The 18,038-nt window shown below is 43.0% G+C and overlaps 1 protein-coding gene across 1 annotated transcript in view; it reads right to left on the bottom strand.

The window, feature by feature from the left end:
• Positions 1–17,687, bottom strand: part of Nlk (nemo like kinase) — a 201,261-nt gene extending 183,574 nt beyond the window's left edge. Inside the window, exon 1 of the mRNA XM_045158842.1 lies at positions 16,200–17,687. Within this exon, the coding sequence (XP_045014777.1) occupies positions 16,200–16,657 (458 nt within the window). The 5' untranslated portion in view covers positions 16,658–17,687. The remainder of the gene's footprint in view (positions 1–16,199) is intronic.
• Between the last annotated feature and the right edge of the window lie 351 nt (positions 17,688–18,038).

An 18,038-nucleotide genomic window follows, 5' to 3' on the forward strand; every position in this document is an offset into this window, starting at 1 on the left:
CCAGGAAGCACTTATCTTAATATTCATATATTAATCCTTCTATTAATTAATCCTTATATTAATGCTACTCTCACTTTTGGTAGACAATCTTCTCTTTTCAGATGGCACTGACCTTGGGATGACTCAGAAGGTATCATAGTGCTGGAAAGAAGTGGCTGGAGTACTAAGTAACATCTCGATCACACCTTCCAAAGCTCAGGGTCTAATGTGGAAGAGGTGGTGGAAAGAATGTAAGAGCCAAAGCAAGGGTAGGACTCCTTACAACGTGCTCCCTCCAGACATAAAACAGCCTGGATACCCATGACCTCACAGTGCCTGACACTACCTACACAAGACCATCATAAGAGGAGGAAAAGATCATGACATCAAAATAAAAGAGAAACTGATTGAGATGGGGAGGGGATATGATGGAGAATAGAATTTCAAAGGGGAAAGTGTGGGGGAAAGGGAGGGTATTACCAATGGAATGTTTTTTATTATCATGGAAGATGTTAATAAAAATTGATGGGAAAAATGCATGATACATTTCCAAGGCATTACTTGAAAGCTACAGGAAATATAATTTAGTCTCAAAACATGTCAGTAAGTGAATAAAACATCCGGGGCTGGATGTGTAACTCAATGGTAGAGCCCAGCACATGTGTCTTGGAACCCAGGTTCAATCACCAGCTCTAACCTACATATGCCTACCTAAGAAACTGAATAGCAAGAATTACCAACTTTAATACTAAAGGGTTTTCATAAAGGGTGCTTTATTGATGGACATTTGTCCTCATGACTTTTTTTTTTTTGCTTTTTCGATATAGGGTCTCACTCTGGTCCAGGCTGACCTTGAATTAACTCTGTAGTCTCAGGGTGGCCTTGAACTCATGGCAATCCTCCTACCTCTGCCTCCCGAGTTCTGGGATTAAAGGTGTGCGCCACCACACCTGGCATCCTCAGGACTTCTACAAACAGTCCTTAAAGCCAGCTGTTATACCTTTGTGAAATTTTGATTGTATTGAAATCTTTCAATCATACTATCATTCATTAGTCTGGGCTTTTAATTTAAGGTTTTTTTTTTTTTTTTTTTAATTTTGAGAGAGAGAGAGGGAGGGGAGAGAGAGAATGGGCACTCCAGGGCCTTCAGCTGCTGCAAACAAACCCCAGACTGTGCACCCCTTATGGTGCATGTGTGACACTGTGTGCTTGTATCACTGCATCTGGGACCTGGCGATTCAAACATGACTTTGTAGGTAAGTGCTTTTACCACTCAGCCATCTCCCAGCAGTAGTTTGCGTTTTTTAAAGAATACACATCAAGGCCTGGTGAGATGGCTTAGCAGTTAAGGTGCATGCTTGCAAAGCCTAAGGAAGGGCCCAGGTGCAATTCTCTAGGTCCCACATAAGCCAGATGCACATGGTGGCACATGCGTCTGGAGTTTGTTTGTAATGGCTAGAGGCCCTGGTGTGCCCATTCTCACTCACTCTCTCTCTCTCTCTCTCTCTAATAAATAAATAAAAATGAATCTTAAAAAAAAAAACAAAACACGCCGGGCATGGTGTGGGAGGCAGAGGTAGGAGAATCACCATGAGTTCAAGGTCATCCTGAACTAGAGTGAGACCCTACCTTGGAAAACTAAAAAAAAAAAAATATACATCAATGATCAATGTTTACTTCAAACTGTGGTTATAGTACCCATCCAGCTAACTTCTACAGTAATCCTAATTAATATTAGGAACCTGGGAAGCTGAGTGTGGTGGCACACGCCTTTAATCCCAGCACTCCTACCTCGAAAAAATAAAAAAAGTTAAAGGTTCTCACATAATTCTTGGAGGCAATTCAAACCCAAACCAAATATACCCATATCCCCTTTTCTACACAGTAGCCATGATGTTTATGAATTTTTTGACTTCTGGATTACTTTTAACAAAGCTCACATTTCTCCCACATCTGTATTACTACACTTCCAGCCTTGTTGAAGTAAAAATAGAAACTGACAGTTGCCCTGCTTAAAAAATTAGAAAAGAGAGCTGGGTGTGGTGGCACACGCCTTTAATCCCAGCACTCAGAAGGCAGAGGTAGGAGGATCGCTGTGAGTTTCAGGCCACCCTGAGACTCCGTAGTGAATTCCAAGTCAGCTGAGCTAGAGTGACCCTAACTCAAAAAAAAAAAAAAAAAAATTAAAAAGAGAGGCTGGTGGAGGAAATAAGCCTTTGCACCAGCAGCCTGTTAATTTAGATGTCCACTGTGACAATCACCTGATAATTGCACCCTTTGGGAACTTCTGTACAGGGAAGATGATACAGTGAAATAAAGTCACCTGGCTTATTTCAATTTACTTACACAATTTGCAAATCTGCAGCTCTCTGCTATGGTACATTAAGATAATTAGCATGTAAGAAAAATCACCTGCTTATGTAAATTGGAGAATGATTTTTATCCATGCAGACAGAAAAGGGGGGAAGACGCTGCAATCTGGGTCAAATGACTAATTTTATCTATTTGTTCAAATGTTTCACTTCACCTTTTCTCTGTAGCTCAAAGCAAGAATTTTAGGTCAAGGAATGGATAAACAATGTTTCTGTGTTCTTCGTTCCTCTGTAAGCAGTCTGCTGCATGACACCATTGAGTTCTGTACTGCTTAAATTGAAAACAAGACTGAGAACCTTCTCTCGATAATAAAACCATAAAACTAAGAGAAGGCAGAAAAGAACTAATTGAGGTATCTGCACTAATTGGAACAGAAAACCAACATGGAAAGGATCAGGTCCCAATTTTACCTTTTGTTACTTTAGAAGGCTTTAGAAAAAAAAAAAATGCTTCCAGGTAACTCTGGGCAGGCAAGACAATTTCTCTACAAAGAACATTATTCCAGTTTTATTTATAAATGCAAGGTGGCGGCTGGAGAGATGGTTCTGCAGTAAAGGGTGCTTGCTTGCAAATCCTGATAACCTGTGTTCAATTCCTACATAACGCCAGATGCACAAAGTGGCACATGCATCTGGAGTTTGTTTGCAGCAGCAAGAAAGCACTGGCATGCCTTCTCTTCTCCTCCTCCACCCCTTATAAATAAATATGTGTATATGTGTATTTATTTTATTTTATTTTATTTTTTTAAAGAATGAAGCCAGGCCAGGCGTGGTGACGCACGCCTTTAATCCCAGCACTCGGGAGGCAGAGGTAGGAGGATCACTGTGAGTTCAAAGCCACCCTGAGACTACAGAGTTAATTCCAGGTCAGCCTGGACCAGAGTGAGACCCCACCTTGAAAAAACAACAACAACAAAAAAAAAAAAGAATGAAGCCAGGCATGGTGGCACATGCCTTTAAGCCTTTAATCTCAGCACTCGGGAGAGAGGCAGAGGTAGGAATGCCGTGAGTTTGAGTCCACCCTGATACTACATAGTGAATTCCGGGTCAGCCTAGAGGACAGCCTATGTTTAAAAACCAAAACATTTAGGGCTGGAGAGACGGCTTAGTGGTTAAGCGCTTGCCTGTGAAGCCTAAGGACCCTGGTTCGAGGCTCAACTCCCCAGGACCCACACGCGTCTATTCTCTTTCTCTCTATCTGCCTCTTTCTCTCTCTGTCTGTTGCTTTCAAATAAATAAAAGTGAACAAAAAAAAAAAAAATTAAAAAAAAAAACCAAAACATTTTGAAAAAATGCACCTGGTAAATTCTTCCAAGTCTGACATATGTTACCTGGGTCACTAATGACTGACTGCCTTCCAACATTCACTGTTGGAATTTATCCCTTCCATTTACAACTAACTCCCCAGGAGAGTCCATGGGTGGACCATATTGCTCCAAAAGCAATCTCCATTAACAATGACTGGATCAGAAGTGAGTATAAATCCAGTAAAGGTAGGCAGTATATGTGACTACTGAAGACTTAAAATGTAGCTAGTTCAAACTGAGATGTATTATAAACATAGTGGATTTCTGTAACAGTATAAAAATGTAAAATATATCATTATTTTTAGTGATTACACTAGAAATGACAGTATGTGGACTATGAGTTAAGTGACTAGAACTGATTTTACCTGTTTCATTTTACTTTTCCTTTCTGTCTCTGGGAAACATAAAGTCACACACATGACTTTCACTATGCTCGTAACAGCACTTGCTGGTCCGCTGGAGCTTCCATAACAGCCTCCCTCCTTGCAGAACAACTTCAGGAAGTCAGTCTGTCTAGGGGCATTTTGCCTTAAACTGTTACAGCCCCCAAACCATTTCAAGGGCCATTTTCTGGGAAGTCCATCTGCAAACTAGCAAGTCCCTTACCCAGCTTCATTATTTAGAAGACTCTGCCGGGCGTGGTGGTGCACGCCTTTAATCCCAGCACTCGGGAGGCAGAGGTAGGAGGATTGCTTAGAATTCGAAGCCACCCTGAGACTCCATAGTGAATTGCAGGAGAGCCTGATCTAGAGTGAAACCCTACCTTGAAAAAAAAAATGAATTTAGAAGACTGCTGAAAATAAAAATGTATAGTTGACACTGAAATTAACATGAAGCACTGCCCCTCACCCCATTATCTTACCTGATTACTCACTTAAAAAGACTAAATACTTAGTATTGAGTTTTATTTAAAAACTTAAGCTTGAAAGATGGCTCAGCACTTCAAGGAGCTTGCTTGCAAAGCCTGCAGGCCAGGGTTCAACCCTCCAATACTCATATAGAGTCAGGTACACAGGGTGGCACATCCATCTGGAGTTCCTTTGCAGTTGCTGGAGGCCCTGGTGCACCCATGTGCTCGCTCACGTGCTCTCTCTTCCCTCATAAATAACTTTTTAAAAAATTATTACTATTATTATTACTTTTTGTTTATTTTTTCTCAGCTCTAGCCCAGGCTGGGATTAAAGGCATATGCCTCCATGCCCAGCCAAAAAAAAAAAAAATGTATTTTTTAAAGTAGTTATTAAACTAATAAACTTTTAAAAAAGTATTTATTTGCTTATTTGGGAAGAGAGAGTGGGTACACCAGAGCCTCTTACTACTGCAAATGAACTGCAGACACATGTGCAACTTCGTGTGTGTGGCTTTAGAGGGATGCTGGGGAATCAAACCCAGGCCATCAGGCTTTGCAAGCAAGCACCTTTAACTGCATCTCTCCAGCACCTCAAAAAACTTTTTTAAAAATTAAAAACCAAAGTCAGGCTGGAGAGATGGCTCAACAGTTTGTTGTGTTTTTTGTGGAAGTGCAAAGGCCTGAGGAGACCTGAGACCACCCTAGTTTGAATGTCCCAACTGGGTGGTGTAGTGGGCACTCCTGTACCCCAGTCCCAAAAAGGCGAGCAGAGACCAGGGAATCTCCTAGGCCAGCAAAAATAAATACATACATCAATAAATAAATAAGTTCATCAAGCTCTGATATCAGTAAGAGACGCTGGCTCAAATAAGAATAGGCAGAAGAGTGATGGGCAGGGACTGGCACAGCCAAAGTTCTGCTCAAGCCACAGTGGGTGAGGGTCCCCGGCTGCAGGCAAGCACGCAGGCGAGCGCAGGGGGCACTGCAAGGGAGTACGCACGAGACACACCACACACGTTACACATACACACACAAGCAGAAAAGAAAAAAGTCACTGCAAGATTTAGGAAACTAAGCAAGTACAAGACTAGATAGAGGTGTAGCTCAGTGGCCGGCCCAATACCTGAAGGGAGAGAGAAAGGGAAGGTATCACAGAAAAACTAGCATCTAATTGACACTGGCTCATTCAGAACAGGCAGGCTCTTCACAACTGAACCACAGCATGCATAATCCTCACCGATCAGAAAGAGAAGTCTCTTCAACAACTGCACACTGAAAGCCTGGTCTGGAATCTGAAAACTAGAAAAGGCAGGACTAGAACAAGGATGATGTTTACCTCACTGTCCTCTTCACTTTGTTGCTGATGAGCCTCATGTATCCCATGCTGGCCTGGAACTCCCTATGAAGTCAAAAATAACCTTGAACTTCTTGTCCTGCCTCTACCTCCCATTTGAACCCAGGGCTTTGAGCATGCTAGACAAGCACTCTACCAATCAAGCCACATCCCCAGTGCTCATTCTTCCTTGATGGTACTCTTTTTTTAGTTTGTCTTAACTTTATGAAAAAGTGATATTACTCTTGATGTTACATCTGAACACCTGAAGACAGAAAGCTGCTCTCTGATTGCTAACAACCAGTACTTGCCCACAAATCATGCCACTAGGCCTTCAAATATCAATGCCATTTCATAATACTCTTAAGAAAACACAAGATTTTTTTTTTTTTTTGGTTGGTTGTTTGGTTTTTCAAGGTAAGGTCCCACTCTAGCCCAGGCTGACCTGGAATTCACTATGTAGTCTCAGGGTGGCCTCAAACTCATGTCAGTCCTCCTACCTCTGCCTCCCGAGTGGTGGGGTTAAAGGCATGAGCCACCACACCTGGCTCGAAAACACAGGATTTTATAAACAAGGAAAGCCAAGGCTCAGAAATTGTAATGACTTTACCATAGCCACAAGATTGGTAGCAGCAAGGCTATAAGCAGAACCTTGTTTACTTACATGCTGTAGTATCCTGTCATTAAAACAAACAAAGCTTTCTCAAGAAACTGGTACCTTGCAGGGTGTGGTAGTATATTCCTTTAATTCCAGCACTCGGGAGGCAGAGGTAGGAGTATTGCTGTGAGTTCGAGGCTAGCTTGAGACTACATAGTAAATTCCAGGTCAGCCTAGGCTAGAGCAAGATCCCACCTTGGGGGGAAAAAAAGAAATTGGTACATTGTATGCAATAAACATGAAGTTCTCTCGTTTATTAAACTAAAAACAAAAACCTCAGAATTTGGAAAAACTTTATTAATAGTGCTATTAATATTTAAAACATTTAGAATCAAGAAAAACATGGGTGAGGACACACATGCATGTGCGTACAAACATGTAACAGAAGGGAGAAAAGCAAATGTAATTATCCTCTCAAACACCATCTATGATCTACATGATAAATGGAATGAATGGTCTTTTCTCCACCCTAATTTTCCTTCACTTTTTATCTGAACCAAGTATCACTTCTTGTCTCCTAACATTCTATCATACAGAGTTGTTACTCACTATGAACACATTTTCCTATCTGGTCAAACTTTCATGCTGCTTCCAGTCACATCCCACCTACATAACAGAATGCTCCCTAAGACTCGCTCAGGCAGTCCTTAGCTACTCTGCCCTTCCATTCACACATTCCAAGAACGAAATCTAACCAAGGCACTGTATTTCAAACTTTCAACAGGTGCCATCGATAGCCTTTTTCATTCTTACCTTCCACAAGTGGCCTTAAAATTTCTTTCTCTAAAGCTGGGCGTGGTGGCGCACGCCTTTAATCCCAGCACTCGGGAGGCAGAGGTAGGAGGACTGCCATGAGTTCAAGGCCCCCTGAGATGACAGAGTTAATCCCAGGTCAGCCTGGACCAGAGTGAGACCCTACCTCGGAAAAAAAAAAAAAATTATTTCTCTAATCACTCCCTCTGTGAAACTTCACTACTGCAGAGATGCTGCATGCAGATGGGGTGCTTTCTTCATTAAAAGAAGCAACTCTTGAGCTGGGCATGGTAGCATACGCCTTTAATCCCAACACTTGGGAGGCAGAGGTAGGAGGAACACTGTGAGTTCGAGGGCACCCTGTGACTACATAGTGATTTCCAGGTCAGCCTGGGCTAGAGTGAGACCCTGCCTTGAAAAACAAAACAAACAGCAACAACAAAAAAGGAGTGATTCTTGCTGTGCCACACAAAGTGCTCTCAATTCTCCTGCATGACACTCCCGCCTCTTCTTGCTCACACTCGTTTACATCTCCACCACCCTGAGCACTGCACTTTCTTCAATGCCAGCTGTGTGGTTTCAGATAGACCCATCCACCCACTATCATGAAAACAGAGTACCATGAAGAAACTGCCCATTCTTTTTTTTAAATAAAAAAATTTTATTTGAAACAGAGAGAAAGAAGCAGACAGAAAAAGTGTGTGTGTATGTGTGTGTATGTGTGTGTGTGTGTGTCAGAGAGAGAGAGAGAGAAAGAGCGCGAGCGAGCAAGAGCGAGTGCACATGGGCAAGACAGAGCCTCTTGCCACTGCAAACCAATTCCAGATGTATGCACCACTTTGTGCATCGGGTTTTATGAGGAATCGAAACCAGGCAGGCAGGCTTTGCAAGCAAGTGCCTTTAACTACTGAGCCATCTCTCCAGCCTGAAATTACCCATTTCCATTTCCAAAAAGGCAGGCTTTCTTCCCCACCAAAGCACTACTCATTTTAGGAAGTGTCACTGCTTCCATAGAAATCCCTTCTCTATGCTCTTACCACATCGGGGACTCCCTCTCTCTCTTACTGCATTTGTGGTGCTGATTTTTAATTATCCATTCCAAACCTATCTCCCCCCATGGAGAAGATTAATCTTTAATTCCTGTCACTAGCACACGTGACTGGTATAGTTAACACACAATAAACAGGTATTATCAGAAAAAGTGACAACAGTTGATTGTTGACATGTGTTTCTTGAGACAGGATCTTACTTTGAGCCCAGGCTAGCTTTGAACTTTTAGCAAACCTCTTGCCGCAGCCTCCTAAATGCTGGGGGTTACAGACAAGCATGAGCTACCACACCTGGCTTCCAAATTTAGTTTCAACTCTTCACTAAGGCTATGACGTTCCTAAGAGTAGGGATGTTAATTCTCAAATTCTTTGCACACTGGTAACTACCTCAAGACAAGACCATGGCTATATCTCAGTATAATATGGCACACACACACTAGAAGTAACAGCACAGGCTTGAGAGGCTTGCAAAATTATTCACAGAACCAAGTATCCTCACGGACAACCTGTAAGAGTGCTGGTTTATTGCAAGCTAACAAAAAAGGTATATAAACTAGTGAGTTCCAAAAGTGTCAAAGCTTTCGCTGACAGGAGATAGGACTCAATTAGCCAAGCTAATTCAAAACACAGATATGAAACACTGGTCTAGGTAATGAACACTAATCACCACCAATGGCACACATCCCTGTTCATACTACCTCCACTCACATCACAACTAACTGTTAAAGTGCAATCTCAACATAGTTCTCCTCAGTAGTCATCTTTCTACAGGGCCCGAATTTTTGCTAATGTATCTTGGATAGGCATCTCAGAACTACCAATGAGACCTATCATGGCTTGTCACATGCTCACTGACAGCACTGTAACTGGTGCCTCGGGCACTCTCTGTGTCACCCCCAAGCAACAACAGGATCAAAGTGTCAAGCTATTTTAGTTAGGAAATCATTGTTGATATGCATTAGATGACCCAGTTAACAAATAATTCACTGGAGTATTATGGATGCACAGGGAGTCCTAACTAAAACCCCAATATCAATTCTAACAAAACAGCTTCTATCCAGCAGCTTTGTTCTACTTACTGGTTAAAGGACAAATGGGAGAATTACTTTGGCCTTGACAATGTCCACCAAATCAGCAAATCAGCACGTAAAGGAAACATACAGTAAATGGAGCTGGTCCTTGAATTGTTAGCACATCAATAAATCTATTTTAAAAATAAAAATAACAATAGCCACTCAATGATACTATAGAAGTCAATAAAAATCTTGACATCCCAAGTTGTGAAGATAACAAAACATTCCAGTACTGTGGTAAAAGACTTTTTATATCAAAGGATAACATTTCTACAGCTTCCCTGCTTGGAGGGTTAACACACACCACCACCACCACCACCACCACCACAGAATTTAGATTCAAATGAACCACATCAGCCCCTATTTCTCATTCTGGACATATCCCCAGTGGCACTAACTGATAGCTAAAAAGAAGGCATTTAATTTGGAGAGATATTGTTTTAGCTTGTTGGAAATGGCAATGTCTCTGAAATGACTTTTTTTAATAAAAATATATTGTCTTTTTCTAATCTGATATTCAATAACATGAAATTATTACCAAGAATAAAACAAGTTTATTTTGTTGTGCTATGGTTTTATTTTCATTTTTGAACATAATCTTGATGGGAGCCTAAATCCAAAGTCACTTGGAATGTTACAGGCTATGGAATTTCAATCACCAAAAAACAGGTGCAGTATTATTAGATTGTGTAACTTTCATTCTCTAACTCTTTTTTTCCCTTCTTTTATGACCATGAGCCTGCAGTTTCTAAAGGTACGCTCACTTGTAGTTGAAATTAACAATATAGATTTCCACATTTCTAGTTTCACACGGATGCTTTGTTATGTCTAGAAGAGCAACCGTTTCCTTTTTTACGGTGCGAGCTCTGCTTCTTCAAAGCTCTTTTCACAAAGCAGACCCCCCAAAGAATCCAGCTGTGGCTGTTAATCTTGGCTGATGGTAGAGAAACTTCTCAACACTACAGACTCTTAACCTGTAAAACACAGTTGATAACAAAATATACTTTTAGTATGCTACTCTTTTTCATGTAACTAACTCCAGGATTCCCCCCTCCCCACCGTGCCGTGACATATCCCAAAAGCAGCCCTCATTTTTTTTCAAAGTATAGTTTGTTAATCATGGAGTAGAAGGACCAGAGAAAACATCAGGGGGGTAAATGTCTCTAATTTCCTAATTGCTAGACAATCTCTATCATGCATAAAGGGTTTTACGCTGAAAAACATTTCATTAAATCATACATACTTCCCCCCATCTCACAGGGATGTTCTTTAGCAATTTACACTTTATATAAACAGAAGTAAAATGAATTTCCACCAAAGCAGAACTCTGACAATAATGATGCCCTTCACTTGTTAGATTCTAGAAAGAAAAAGTAATTTCCTTCCACATATATAAATCCACAATAATTTCTAGAACAGTGCAAATGATCTGACTAGAACACCTACCAATTTCATACCAAGTGGGAGCTTTTTTCATTTTTTTTTTTTTTTTTGTATTTTGTTTTATAATTGAGAGAACAAGACCAAGTATGTTCCCCTTGGCTCTGAATTCAACCGTTATCTCTTTAGCATGTAGCGCAGCTGCAGGGACACTCTTCAAAGATCATGCCTCCAAAAACAGGCTGCATTTTGATTTTATATGATAAATCTGATAATCTATGAAGGTTTTTCTATGCACATAAGCATAACCATTCGATTTTTCATTTTAAAATTTATTTGTTTACTTGAGAGAAAGAATGGATGGGCAAGCCAGGCCTCTTGCCACTACAAACGAAGTCCAGACCCATGAGCCAGTTTGTACATCTGGCTTTACATGGGTACTGACTGAGGAGCTGAACCCAAGGTCGCCAGGCTTTGCATTTTTAACTGCTGAGCCCCCGTTTGATTTTTCTACAGTAACTGCAACAACATTTAGTGAGAGCTCACTGCATACTAACTAGTATATTCATTGGTATAGAAGGATTGACGTACTTAACCCTCATACCAATTCTGAGATAAGCACTATGATCCCCATTTTATAGATGCAGAACAGGAAAGATAAATAACTTATCAAGATCACAAAGCCAGTAACTAATATCACCACAGTGATGCCTAAATTCTGAAAACAGATAAAAGTATGTTGCTGAGGGTATTAGAAATAAAATTGAAAGCTTTTCAACTTTATTTGAAGTACAAAGACAACAGACCAAATGAATCCAAGGATCTTTGATCTTTTAATCAGACGAGCCAAAACAAAAACATGATTTCTATGAAGTAGAAGCTTTTCCCAGACTCACTTTATCAAGGCAGCATGTGCCATTAATCCAATCTATATTTCATGTTGCCATGTCAAAAGCTGCCTGGGTTTAGCAGGCCCCAAACTGCTCTCATATGGTCAGCTTGTTCCAATTCTTAAAATTGGACTTTTCCTGCTGGGCATGGTGGTGCATGCCTTTAATGCCAGCACTCGGGAGGCAGAGGTAAGAGGATCACCATGAGTTCAAGGCCACCCTGAGACTCCGTAGTGAATTCCAGATCAGCCAGGGCTACAGTGAGACCCTACCTCGAAAAGCAAAAACAACAACAACAAAAAAAATCAGACTTTTCCTAAGTTCCTGAAGCACTTTGCCCCAACCTCTTTTAAAGTATTTAAAGTATGTTCCTTTGGTATAAGCAAACTCTAGACAAAATGGCATATTTACATTATCTTCCTCAAATGACTGAGGTGACTATTTGTGGGTTGCTTTGTTGTTTTGTTTTGCATTATGAAAATGTCCAAGTGGGCATCTGGAAGCCTAGACATCTGATAACACAGGTCGAATTATATATGATGTTTTGATAACCCATGAACAACACTCTATCACTGGCAATGGATGTATCTCAAGCTGCCCCTGATCACATTACCAGGTAAGCTGGAACCCTTACTTTGAGATAAAACACAGCAGACAGTTGTTAATGAAACCTTAATTGAACTGTCAAAGTGCCATCTTAACCAGCAAGCTAATGGGTAATTCACTACTTTTACACAACTGTCCAATACTGATAAGTTATTCTACTAGTTAAATTCAGCAGAAAAATAAATCAAGAGCCAGGCATGGTGGCACAAGCCTTTGATCCTAGCACCCAGGATGCACAGGTAGGTGGACTGCTGTGAGTTTGAGGCCACCCTGAGACTACATAATGAATTCCAGGTCAGCCTGAGCTAGAGAGCAAGACCCTACCTCAAAAGTCAGACAGCCTAGTTGTTCTATAACAAAACTGAAGGGTAAAAGGCTGCATCGTATGTACAAATGTCTCTCCCTGGCTACATGGAAAAACAACAGCCCTCAAAATTGTACTCACCTTTTTAGCCATTAGCTGGTACCCCAGGGTGCATGTCAGAAAAAGAAAACGAGGACTGACACAGCTCCTTGTCACATGCTATGCCAGAAGACTACTTGCAAAATGACTAAATGAGAATGTGTGACCGACCCTAAGTGAATCTCAAGACACCAGAGAGTTATATGGTACACTGACTTAGATGAGGAAGCACTGCAAGAATATTCTGATGTGCTATTTTAATCACTTTAGAAGAAAAGACAGATGCACAAAGTGGTGAATGCATCTGCAGTTCATTTGCAGTGGCAGGGGACTCTGGCATGCCCATAGTCTCAGGTTCTCTCTTGCGTGCTCTCTCCCTCCCTCTCTCTCTCTCTCTCTCTCTGTGCTCACAAATATATGAAATTATTTAATAAAGAAAAGAAAATAATTATTTTACCAGGCATGGTGGTACACACCTGTAATCCCAGCACTTGGGAAGTAGAGACCAGCCTTAGTTAGCTACAAGGTGAGTTTGAGGCCAGTCTGAACTACATGAGACCTTGTCTTAAAAAAAGAAGAGGGGGCTGGAAAGATGGCTCAGCAGTTAAAGGCACTTGTTTGCAAAGCCTGATGGTCTGAGTTCAATTTCCCAGTACCCACATAAAACCAGCTGCACAAAGTAGCATATTATCTGGAGTTTGTTTGCAAAAGGTCCTGGTGTGTCCATTCCCTCACCCCTCGCTCTCCTTGCAAATAAATAAAGAAAAAAAAGTTAAAGGAAAAAGAAAAATGGTTTCAGACTCATAAAGAACTTGTTTTGTTCTGCAGCAAGGTCTCAATCTAGCCCAGACTGACTTGGAACTCAATATGAGGCGCGCCTCAAAGTTATGGTGGTCCTCCTGCCTCAGCTTCCCAGATGCTGGATTACAGATGTGAGCCACAGCACTCAGCTTATAAAGAAATTTTTAAATTAAAAATAAAAATCCTGTTTCAGCTAGTTAAAAAGTTAAAACCTCACTAATAGCCTGAACTTCGGAACATGGCTGAATTCACTCTGGTTTGGTTTTAGCAATCTTACTTAGGCCACACAGCAGTTAAAATTCCAAATATAATACAGCATTTCAGACAGCAAGTCATCAGTATGTAAATATAAAAAAAATAGAAAAGCATTTGCATACTAAAACACACACACCTGGTACTCTTCCCTTTTTTTCAAAGTAAACTGTATTTCACCTGAACTTGATAAAAGCACGGGGATACAAGACAAGAAAAACTTGCATGTACCAGATCATCTGAGGACACAGCAAGATGGTGGCCATCTACAAACCAAGGAGGAAAGCCTCAGAAGAAACCAAACCTGCCAGCAACCTTGATCTTGGATTCTAACCTCCATAACTGTAAGAAACAAATGCCTGCTGTTCACACCACAACAAAGAGGGAGGCAAGCAGACAGAGGAACTCAATGGTCAAGGCACTCACAGCACTGTCCTAGGTGCTGGGGAGGAAAAGAGGTACATTGAGACTGGGCCAAGTCTGAAGCCAGGCTGGTCTTCAGGGACAGTCCAGGCCGGCCAGCATGAAGACAGTCCTTACCCGCAAGGGACTTACGATGTTATCAGTGAGGCAAGACAAGCACGAAACAACGGGTATAGAGGATGGCATGCAAAGGCATACTTCGAGTCCATGGCACAAGCTCCACAGGAGGTAGAAGGGGCAATCAATGATACTGTAGAATGAACTCAAGCCAAGCACATTTGAATTTTCAAATATGGGTGATTCACATTACCCTCTACCACAATGTTTTCTAAATGAGATGCCATAACACTCCTATTTTCACCACGCCCCCACTTTAAGATTTTTCCCTTACCACAAACTTGAAGCTAAAAGTTTTCTACAAGTCACATCAACTTCTATTTACATAAGAAAAACGACTTCACTTACAATATTCCTAGTGTTTAACACTGTACAAAGTCCACTGAGAAAGCATCCTCGTTTAAAAAAAAAAAACAAAAAAATCCAAATTCTCAAAAGTAAGGAAAACAATGACAAAATTATAAGGAAGGAACAAGTCATCCCCCCCCTCCCCCCGCCCCAGTCATCCTCCTCTCATTCTCAATTCTTTCCCCCTCACCACCCCCACCCCCGGCAGTGTGGAAATCCTCAAGGGTTAGGCAAGGATTGGAAGTTCACAGTGAAATCCCAGAGGATAGATGATGGAAGAGAAAAGAGAATAGGAACAGGCAGGTCCCTGAGCGGGGTAGCGACACAGGACCCACCACGGACTATGTACTTCCCCGCTAGGAATCCATAGACCCTCAGGAGGGAGACTGCATCAGTAACCTCCTTGGAGACCAGCTGAGAAAAACTGGACTCTACTAGTTCACACCAGAAAATTAAGAATCAGATTGCTTAGTTGCCCAGACTATAAACTCTGAAATATGAAGATGGCTAATTATAATGCAAATGATACGCATATCCATTTTAGCATCAAAAACAAGACAAAAGGAGTTATTTACAGGCTAGTTACAAGGAGTTCATTTTCTTGATGGAAGCTTTTCTAGACACTAAGAATCTATGTTTGAATGCACTGAAAATATCAAGTCATCTATCCACATAGGAATCCATAATCCTTGGGAGGTTGTTAAAAAAAAAAAAAAAACAACCAACCCTCTATTCCCTCTTTTGATTCGATCGAACATAATACAAAGTATTAGTCTTCCTAAGAAGGGCAAACAGATCAAGATGTTGCATACAACAGGTTTTTAGATTTTTAGATCTATCCTACCATTAACAAAAGGAAGGAAGTTTTCATTTGTTTAAAAAGTATGCCTCCTACAACAGCAACTGACCAGGGGCTAGGAGCAACTGAAAGAGTCTGTGACACTAAGACATTACAATGAATGTGGGCCAGTGCACAGCTCCAGTCTACTAACCTCATTTGTGCTACTCATGTGTGATGCTATATTTAATGCCTTATCAGAAGGCTAAGCTACATACTTCCCAACTTCAGCTTTATGGTTTAAAATAAACCACTCAAGCAATGATCTGAACTGGTTCAACTAGGAAACCGGCCTTCCTTCCCATGATCAAGATCCCACAATGAGGCATGAAAAGACATGAAGGATAAGAAAGTAATCAAAGTGTACCCTAAGGCAAGACTAGTATAAAGAAATCAAGTTGGGGTGGAGGGGGGGCAGTTGTTGACACTTGCTGCAACTGACCCAAAGTAAATCAAACATTTGAGAGAAGACCAAGTTCTCCACAGAAGTATTTCACACGTTCACCTATTGGTCTCACACTCAAAAGTTCCCAAAAGGGACGTTTAGTAGTCAGCAAACCCAGGTGTGTCACTCATGAGAAGATGCTCGACCATCATTGGCCAATGGCTCAACAAGCACAGGCCTAGACAGTCAACACGTGGGGCCTCCTCACCCAGTGGAGGGTGCTTTCCTGCCCTTGAGTTGAGAAGCTGGCTCCACTCTGGTCAACAGGCACGACTCGCCCAGGCTGAACCATAAGGAGTGGTGGTTTTCTGTGGCTACTCACCAGACAACACCAAAGGCTCCATATCCAATAGGTCTATCCGGCTCAATGTCCAGCTGCTGTTGTGGGTGATGCGAGTGCTGATGGTGGTGCGCCTTCACTGTAGCAGCTGCAGCAGCCTGTACCTGGGCTGGGGCTGCTGCAGCTGGTCCAGGAGCCTGGCCAGGTGCCGGTGATGGGAAGTATGGCTGTTGCTGCCCAGGGTTTAACATGGCTGCGGCTGCAGCCGCTGCTGCGGCTGCCGCAGCTGCCGAAGAGGTATGCTGCTGCACGGGGTGTACGGCAGCAGCAGACCCTGGATGAAGATGGTGCTGAGGGTGGTGGTGGTGGTGAAGGTGAGGAGGAGGAAGGTGTGGAAGGTGGTGGTGATGGTGGTGGTGGTGACCTGCTGCTGCCGCAGATGTACCGCCATTGTAAGCCGCCATCATTTTTGCGTTGGCTCTTGCGCCGCAAAGAGACATTCAAAAAAAAAAAAAAAATGCCCTTTGACTGGAAAGCAAACTGGGTCAAGCTGTCATTTGGCCATTTAAAAATGAAGAAAAACCACTCACTCCACCTCAAAAAAACATAGAGCGCCTTAGTTGGCTTTATGTCTTCATCAGTCAATCCAAACAAGTTAGAGGGTCTTGGTGTTTGATTCTTAGGTGAGTGTGTGTGGAAGGGTGTGAGTTGCCAAAAAGAAAAAAGAAAAGGAAAAGGAAAAGAAAAAGGGAAAAGGACCCCTTCCCTCCAGGATTCCTGCCACAAGTGGATACTAAAACTCCATTCTTAATGTGGGGGAGGTTCCAACTTTGAATGTGGGAATACAGGCCAAACCTCCCGACCCCCCGAACTCCACACACGAAAAGGATCAGGTAGCACACCACCCTTGGAATCTTGCAAGAGGGTTGACTCATCTACCCCTTCCATTCCCACATCCTTTTCTAAACACCTACCACCTTCTCAAAAACACAATTCAGAAAAAAAAATGTGTATATATATGTATATATATTCCAACCACTCTAAATCAAAAAGACGGGGGGGGGGTTGGGTGGGAATTTTCAGGGAAACCAGTTTCCAGCTTTCCCCCCACTCGAACTCTCAGGCCTTCCTACATCTCCCCTTACTCCTAGTCTGGCTGACCTGATTGGGGTGAGGAGGGGGCGTGGGGAGAGAGGGTGGTACCAAACTTTCCTGGGCAGAATGAATCAAGGAAGGAGGTTGAGGGACAGAGTGAGCAGAGGAGGCTCCGGGCAGGGCAGAGAGCAGAGAGCGAGAACCGGGGCAAAAGTGAAGGCAAGGAGGTGCAGGGAGGGAATGAAAAAGCGATGGGCAGCACCGGGACGCCCAGACACAGGGAACCGCCCCGGGAGGAGGTTGAGAGTCCCGGGGCCAAAGAATAGGAACCCCGGGAAGCGGGCGGGGTACGGTTGGAAGCGGGCAGACTCCTGCCCCCGCCGCCGCCGGCTGCTGGTGCCGAGGAGGGTTGGGGGGGAGAGCGGGTGGGTCCCCCGCGCGACGGCCCCTGCAGGGCTCAAGGCTGCTCCGTCTCCCCCCTCCCCCCCACCCGGCTTTCGTCCCCGCGGCCGCTTGCTCCTCAGCCGCCGTGGCCGCTTTTCTCTTCAGCCGCCGCCTCCTCCGCCTCCTCCTCCTCCTCAGCCGCCGGTGCCGCCGCGGCCGGACTCACCTCCCCTAGCAAAGCCGGATAGAGCGGAGCCAGCGGCGGACACGCGCAACCAGCCGCCGAGGCCCCGCCCCCGCCTCACACTGACCGGCTGCCTTAGCCAATCCACGCCCACCTGTCCGTGTCCGCCTCCAATCCTGGCCCGGAAGCTTCAGACAGGCGCACTGTTCGACCAGTGA

This window comes from Jaculus jaculus, chromosome 9 (assembly GCF_020740685.1).
Source record: "Jaculus jaculus isolate mJacJac1 chromosome 9, mJacJac1.mat.Y.cur, whole genome shotgun sequence".
In the NCBI taxonomy this organism is placed as follows: Eukaryota; Metazoa; Chordata; class Mammalia; order Rodentia; family Dipodidae; genus Jaculus; species Jaculus jaculus.